At 36.0% G+C, this 8,417-nt stretch overlaps 1 protein-coding gene across 4 annotated transcripts; it reads left to right on the top strand.

Moving 5' to 3' along the window:
• Nucleotides 294-7,917, top strand: LOC105171925 (uveal autoantigen with coiled-coil domains and ankyrin repeats). Of its 4 annotated transcripts, none has more exons than XM_011093185.2 (5): nucleotides 294-764; nucleotides 2,654-3,013; nucleotides 3,133-5,146; nucleotides 5,255-5,461; nucleotides 7,349-7,917. In XM_011093185.2, the coding sequence occupies exons 2-5, from the start codon at nucleotides 2,706-2,708 to the stop codon at nucleotides 7,667-7,669; spliced, it is 2,850 nt and encodes a 949-aa protein (XP_011091487.1). In that variant the 5' UTR covers nucleotides 294-764; nucleotides 2,654-2,705; the 3' UTR covers nucleotides 7,670-7,917. The 4 variants fall into 4 exon arrangements, with proteins under 4 accessions (XP_011091487.1, XP_020553151.1, XP_011091489.1 ...); XM_020697492.1 differs by lacking the exon at nucleotides 294-764 and adding an exon at nucleotides 1,940-1,994; XM_011093187.2 differs by lacking the exon at nucleotides 294-764 and adding an exon at nucleotides 2,050-2,263.

Genomic DNA, 8,417 nt, shown 5'->3' with positions numbered 1-8,417 from the left:
ATTAATCCTATAATATAATATAATATAATAGAAATATTAAGATTATTCAAATAAGTGTAATTTGTGAGATAATTCTTCTTAATTTAATTTTGTAACAATATTCTTTTTTTATTCTTAACAGGCCAGCTAAAGGCTCAATTGAGGTTATCAAGCCCACTTAGAGGCCCAATTAAGATTATCCACAATTAAGCCCACTTCAAGGCCCGATTTTAATTTTTCAGCCAGCTGAAATTCCGTCCGAAAGTATTCTAGCAAATAATAACCGAACATACGCTGCGTATTCTCCCCCGTTATCGTTTCAAGCTTCCTTTTCTGTCTAACTTTCTTGGTTCCTTTTGATCTCAGCATTTGCTTTCTGCTCGGGGGAAACCTGTTTGTGCGAGGTTGGTTGGCGGCTCCGACTGGGTTTTAAAGGGTTGTGTTTCTAGAAGCAATATTGATGATAGGATTTTGGGTTTTTTATTTTAAATGCTTGTGAAAAAGTTTTGTATGGGCCCTCACTCCAAAAAGAGGAAAGACGCTCCGCCTTACGCGGCATCGAAATTTTAAACTTCCGTCGATTGACCAAATTATCCCTCTGTGTCGCTTTAATTTTCGATTTAGTCCAGCAATTTTATCATATCATTCAACTCAAGACTCAGCACAGTAGCGCCTGCGACCAAGTGTTTGATATCATTCCGCTCTTACTGTCGAAATATTTCTTCCTTTTTTATTCAGATTCAGCTTTCGCTGCCATCTCTTCAATTTCTCAGCCCTCCGTTGAAGTAAATTCTCTCCCTCCCCCCCCCCCCCCCCCCCCCCACCCCCCCCCCCCCCTCTCTCTCTCTGCATATATATATATGTGCGAATTGAATGTATACTGTGATACTTGTATGATTTTAATGACGTTTTTGTTTTCGGTATTAATGGCGTGGTGGATTGTATCTGAGGGGGTTTCCTGGAGTTTCATAAGCATACGTTTTTTCATCTCCGTTTCTGCTTCTGGGTGTTTCAATTTTTGAAAATCTTCGGAGTTAAATATGCTACTAGGGAGTTCCTATTGTGAATCTTAGGAATAATTGCTATTTATTCTGTGAAATTTGAACGTTTTTGGGTTTGAGTTGAAAAGAAGGGAATAGTAAGTTTCTCTAACGGTCACATTTTATTGCTTGAAGGTATGGCACAAAGGGGACAGGGTATAAAGCAATTTGTGGGTCTTTTATTTTTTACTCTTTTTTTTTTTCGTTTTAAATTGAATTCAATAAGGGAAAGAATGATTTTGTTGCAGGGCTCGACTGATTCAAGAAACAAAAGTATTTCTTCTTCTTTTTCTTCTTTTCTTTACTCTTTTTCTTTTTCCTAAGATTCCAAGAAGGGTGAGTATTGTAGTTAAACAATGTATTGAATCTGAAATGGGGTTTTAATTTCAAGAAACAAAAATATTTCTTTTTCTTTTTTATTTACTCCTTTTCTTTTTTCCTAAGATTCCAAGAAGGGTGAGTACTGTAGTTAAACAAAGTATGGATCTGAAATGGGGTTTTAATTTATAGTTCAGTTCCTAAGTTGTGCTTGGCTTGTCTACTCCGTTTAGCAGATATAGTTTACTGCTTTGGATTGGAGCAAAAAGTAATCTCGTTGTTGGTTCTGGAGTCGGATGCTTTTGTTTATGATTATTGTTACTTGAGTAATTTTTCTGTAAAGGCAGTTGAGTAGGTGAATCGAGGGTAGATTGGTCTTTAAGGCTAAAGAATCAGCTGGGGGCTAATGACTGCATCTGCCACTAATGTTTTCTCTAATCATGGTTCTGAAACACATTGATTGACCCTCTTTTTTAGTGCATGGGAGCACCATGATTCCTTGCTAACAGTAAAGGTGGTGGCTGAAATCATTACTGAACTTTGCTGAAACCTACAATATATAAGAAACATAAAAATAACTGATATAAGTACATCTTTGTGATATATAGTCTTTATAATACTCTTTCTTGTACGGATATCAGAGGATGTGAGTCCAAGGTTCTCTTTGTTTAATCCGATAGAATTTCTTTCTTCCTTTTCTTTTTTTTCATTAATTAATTTATCTTTTCTTGCTAGTTGGAGTCTTATTTTCTATTGTGTTCTCATGTTGCTTATTATTTCATTTTTTAGTTAAAAAGTTATACTAAAAAGATTGGTGTCAGGGCACTTTATTTTCTTTTGACATTGCAGCCTGCGATGAAGTGCACTTTTATACATTAGAATTGATGTTCTCAAGAGCACTCTTGCATATGTTTGGTTGTCCCTGGGTAATTGGCTGTTACTCAGTTTACCAGGAAGATATGATATAGTTAAATTCTATGCTGCACATTTCTTTTAATTATGCACTACCCTTTTCTAAACTGTATATATTGCTGGGAAACTTTAAGATACTTTCACACTCTTGCTTATATTCTAGGGTTGATTAGCATAATTTCCTGGTTAGAAATCTTTCTCGAGTTTATGTCCTGTTTGTTGGATCTTTTTAAATTATCTATACTGTAAGTGACATGCTTAGGAGAGGAAGATGCTTTATTGGGATCAGGCGAGAACATTATGTATTAACTTGTTTTATTCGCATTTAATTTTTCATAGTTGCAAGCTTACTTATGCTACTCCATAATTCTCTTCCGTTTCTTTCTTTGGTTAATTATGGACAGGTCCATTGTGTATCTATGAGTAGTATCAATAATTGGAGTTGAAGTCGTAGTGATGAAGAAGCTCTTCTTTTTCAAATCACATTCTTCTAACAGCACTAACAGTAATCAACTCTCCCTACCATCGATGGATAAGCAAGTTTACTGGGAAAAACCAACAGAAAGATTGGAGAAGTCTACGAAAAACAAACATGGTTCTGAAGATCAGGTGTGTGTTGCTGCTCCTTGTCTAAGAAGGAGTCTCTCATTCTCATCTGGGTCTCTTTATGACAATGGAAAAGGGCTAAGGAATAGCGATCAAACTGGTTCCCCGTGTAGTACAAGTTACTATTCAAACAAGCAATCAAGACACCACTCTTCCCGGTAGGCAGTCTCTTTCCTTTATAGCTTTGATGTTAGACATCTTGTATTATATTTTATTCTCTCCATGTTATGAACTTGTAGTAACATATGTTTTTCTTTGTCTTGCAATTCTCTTTCAGTTCTCGTACTCTGACTCCTGAGAGGCAAAACAGGACAAAATGTACTGATGCAGCTATGGTGAAGAATGCAGGGAAAGTGGAGAAATTTGATTGTATTGTTTCCAGGGCACACTCTGATTTATCAGAGATCCCTTCTTATTGCTCTAGTAATGTCTCAAATAAAGTTTTGGATCGTTACATTGATGGAGAACAGCAGATGGAAAGGTGTGAATCAGAAGCCAATTTCTCCATGAGAAATCAATTCGAAAATGGAAATACTGTGGTCAAGCGGCCACCAAGATTTCGATTTAGTGGACCGGCTTCACATGATGCTAGGGAACAGAAACCAAAATCTCAATCCTTCAGAGAAACTGAATCGTCACATCTTCAGCTTTCATCCAAAGATCAGGGGGAAAATGGATATTGCAATGAATCTCCACGAAAACTGGCAAAACATGTGGTTGAGAGACTCTCCCAGTCTCAATTTTTGCCTAAAATTAGGTCAAAAGATTTTGACCCTGATAGCCCAATCACCGTAGAAGCCGTGTATGGAAGAGCCTCGAATAGGAGTTCAAATGCATATACTGATGAAATATCTCCGAGAAATTGTACAACAGATTGGCACACTGACACTACTGATGGGTCTCATCAGGAAACAATTTCAGAATTCTTGGAAATGGAGTCTTCCGCTGGTGATAAAGAAGGTGTTAGAGAAAATTTTAGCGCTGTAATGGATGCTGATTTAGAACTGCTTAAAAAATTTAAGGAAGCTGAGGACCGGGCTGCACTTCTCTCAGAAGAGCTTGAAAGGGGAAATTTTATTCAGTTTCGAGGACTTAGTGTGTCAGCACTGATACAAACAATTAGAAGCTTAACAGAGGAGAAGTTAAACATGGCTCTAGAGGTTTCAGCAGTCCTAGAGGATAGGATTGCTGAAAAAGCCTGGATTAGGGAGAAACTTAAACATGAAAGAGTAGAACTTGATGCCCAGTGCCGGAGACTCGAGAAGGAAAAGAATGAAATGCAGCTAGCTCTTGAAAAGGAATTGGATAGGAGATCAACTGAGTGGTCCCGCAAGCTTGAGAAATACCAGGCAGAGGAACATAGGCTTCGGGAGAGGGTAAGGGAACTAGCAGAGCAGAATGTCTGCCTCCAAAGAGAAGTCTCTTCTTCTAGTGAAAGGGAAAAGGACACTAGAACTAAAACTACAAACATGGAGAAACAAATTGCGGATTTATCTATTCAAGTTAAGGAAACTCAGGAAGAGAATCAATCTTTGCAGAAAACTCTATCTGAAATACAAGACAAAAGTAGATCAGCAGAAGAAGACCGAAATTGCATCCAGAGGAACTATGAAGAGAGGGTTAGGGAGTGCAAGGATATGCACCAAGCTATCAGTAGACTGCAAAGAACCAGTAATGATCAAGAGAAGACAATCGATGGACTGCGAGGACTTTGTGAGGAACTTGGAAAGAAAATTTCTCAAGAGAATTTTGATTTTGGATTTGCAAAGCTGCAAGTTGAACATATGAGACTGACCGGTGTGGAGCATTCACTGAGGAAGGAGGTGGAATCATATAGAGCTGAAGTTGATTCACTTAGGCATGAGAACATTGATCTACTCAATCGTCTGAAAAGCAATGGGAAAGAGGGTACATCTTCAACTTTTAAGTTGGATCGAGAACTACAGAATCGTATTAGCTGCTTGCAAAATCAAATGCTTCCATTGCTTATGGACAGCAGCCAACTTGGAAGGAAGTTACTTGAATATGTCAAAGCTATTGGTGGTTACCCACTGAAGAAGGGGCCAGCTTCTGCTACATGTTTAGATGGTCAAGTTCTAGTTGAATGCGAAGTGAAGCTCCAAGGTCTAGAACGTGCAGCTGAAAACTTGTTAATCAGTATCCAAACTGTGTCCAGTGTCCTCCAGGAAAAATCTGCATTGCTGCAGGAGAATTTCTACTCAGTTGGCATGGATCCTCAAGCACCTAGATCAGATGGTGAATCACACAAATGGAGAGAGCAGAAATCAGAGGTAGACTAGTTTGATGTTTATTTGTTTTATATACATTTTGAATGAGGTTCTCTCTATTCTATACTGTTCCAACTTCTTTCCGCAAATGCTATTTGGTTTACTTGTCAGGACATAATCAGATCAGAGTTGAAAGCAGAAACCCTACTGACCAGTTTGTTGCGTGAGAAACTTTATTCCAAGGATTTAGAGATCGAGCAGCTGCAAGCAGAGGTTGCTGCAGCTGTAAGGGGCAACGATGTTCTAAAATGTGAAGTGCAAAATGCTCTTGATAACTTGTCTTGCATAAACCACAAGATGAAAGAACTTGAACTTCAGGTAAGCAAGACCAATTTCTTCTTCTTCAGCAACTTGCCATGCAATTTTTTTTTATTTAAAGCAGACATCAATAGTTGCATACATTTGTTTCCACTTGCAAAACGTACACTAGTTCCCTCGCCAAAATGAGCTCAGATAACAAATGAAAGGAAGCATCAGCACAAGTTGAAAAGTGAAATATGGTAAAAGAATCTATAGAATTACTTGTTAATATTTTACTTCTATTTTCATTAACAACCTTTTAGGATGTTCTCTTTTCTTAATTAATATAATTTTTTTTTAATCATAATACTCAAACTTATAATAGATAAAAGGGTAGAATTTAATAATACTTAGTCAAATTCTGAGTATTCTATTGTTTTTTATAATCTTCAGTCAGATTCGAAATTAAACTCATACCTCAATTGTGAAATATGTTTTAAAGATTAACTAATGTTATCTAAGTCACTTCAAACCTTGGAACCATGAGAATAATTTATGAAAAGATTCACTAGGAAACTAATTTATGGAGCAAGATAATTGGACTCGGATGCAAATTTGTCATACGTCTTCATGTGTTAATGCATGTGAGGAGGTAAATCTTTACTGTTATAAGGGTAAAAAATCTATATTTACTCCCGATTGACTTATTACTGATTTATTACTGGTTAAATAAATATCTTTATGATAATCACCATACGCCTTCATGTGTTAATGCATGTGAGGAGGTAAAGCTTTGAAGTTATAAGGGTAGAAAATCTATATTTACTCCCGATTGACTTATTATTGATTTATTGCTGGTTAAATAAATATCTTTATGATCGGATTATCGCCATACGCCTTCATGTGTTAATGTATGTGAGGAGTTATATCTTTACTGTTGTAAGGGTAAAAAATCTATATTTACCCTTAATTGACTTATTACGGATTTGTTGTTGGTTAAATAATATTTTTATGATCGAATTATTGCCATATACCTTCATGTGTTAATGCATATGAGGACGTATATCTTTACCGTTATAAGGGTAAGTTAATAGGAAAAAATTGTTTGACCTGCAATAAGTCAGGAATAAGTCAATGGTAAATAACAATGTCATTCACTTTTTTATTAATATCAGCAAATTCAGTGAATTTTGATTAATTAGCTTAGCACTGAGAGGAAGATGATTTTGTGAAGATACAAACTGTCCAAGCCGGGACTTGAGTTCCCATATTGGTAATCTTTTTTGCATGAAAAATTGTACAATAAGTTGAAGTGAGTTTTTCTTTGTGTTGTGTATAAAGACTGAGCATTCACTTGGATCAGCATTGTATTAGCACCACACAATTAAGTAGTATGTTCATAAAGTAAGCTAAATAGAAATACTGGTGTACCAGAGATTTGTACCAAGCTTTCATTGCTACAGTAGGAGTGGGGTGGAAAAGGGTGCTGTAAAAACATCGGTTGACACTTAAGCACATCTTGATTTATGCTCTGTTTGGTATAAGGATTTTGGTTAGGAAAGGAAAAGAAAATGCTTGTGGAATTGTTTGATTTATGGCCAATAAAGCTTGATTAAAAGTGTGAATGGGGAAAACCTATTTTGCACTCTATGCCGCCACAAATTCATCATCTCCTTTGTTCCTGTTCTTTTCCTTGGACAATCAGACTTGTGATTCTGTTGTTGTTTGTCTCTTTCTACACCTATTCCCTTTCCTCATCAAAATCCATGGACTGAACAAAACTCAGTGCCCTTATGATGAAAAGCAGAACAAAGTGAGGACCGAGAAGTTTGTCAATATTTTCTGTTTTTCAAGTCTGATGGCTGTGCTCTTTGTATTAAGCAACATGTTGTCAAATTAAATGTTAAAGTTCAAAGTTATTTGCCTCAGTTGTATGCCATCAACTTATATTTTCATTGTCAGCAGATGATGAAAAAGGATGAGACTATTAATCAACTTCAAGGTGACCTGCAAGAATGCAAGAAAGAATTGGCTATCGTGAGGGGAATACTACCAAAGGTATCCGAAGAGAGAGATCTTATGTGGGATGAGGTTAAGCAGTACACGGAGAAGAACATGTTATTGAATTCTGAGATCAACGCGTTGAGAAAGAAAATAGAGGCCCTCGATGAAGATATACTGCTGAAAGAAGGCCAGATCACCATTTTGAAAGATAGTATCGGCAAACCCTTCAACCTCCTTGCTAGTCCAGATTCTAGCGAGAACTTCTGGACAGGTGCGCGTTAATTCATGATGATATGCACTTTTTACATACTGTTTCGGGCTTGTTTTTTGGTGTTCTTTTTATCTTCTTTGTGATTGTTTAAGCTCACCTCACAGCCGTTGATGAGACAGTAGAAGTTCTCTCGCCAACTTTACATTTGGTTATACACAACTTTGTGAATTACATCATTGTTTGTATAGTGACAAAGCGGTTGTCTTTGGCTGCTATAAATACAAACATTCCCTTTTAAGTGTGGGAAAATTACTGAAGATATGTTCTGGGTGCCAATTTTGCAAGCTTCATCTTATACCCGACAAAGCCAGGAATTTTGTTACTCAAATTAGGTTGGTCGAAATCAGTCACCGACTAAATATGATATATTTGTTATGTAATTTATCATTTTTTTTAAATTATAAATCAAGTAACCGACAAGTGTATTGTGTATTATATAAAGTGTTCACTTACTCGGTAACTTAAAGTTCTTGAATTTGTATGTTTTTAGTAAATTAAATGGCTAGATTTATTTAATATTTGAACATTATTAAATTTTGTTAATCATCACAGTACATATTTTATTAATTTTTTTACATATTAATACTTTTATCAAATTTGTCCAAAAAAATCATCATTTTTGCTTGCATAGTAACAACTTTAAATTAATCTTTTAATAAGATTAATTAAGACTTAGTTTGATAGTGATGGAGAAAAGAAATAAAAAAAATGAAAGGTTGACATATTCAAAAAAAGAAGGTATCCAAGAAGGAAGTGAAT

Source organism: Sesamum indicum, linkage group LG10 (genome assembly GCF_000512975.1).
Source record: "Sesamum indicum cultivar Zhongzhi No. 13 linkage group LG10, S_indicum_v1.0, whole genome shotgun sequence".
Classification (NCBI taxonomy): Eukaryota; Viridiplantae; Streptophyta; class Magnoliopsida; order Lamiales; family Pedaliaceae; genus Sesamum; species Sesamum indicum.
This window is presented reverse-complemented; position numbering and strand designations above follow the sequence as displayed.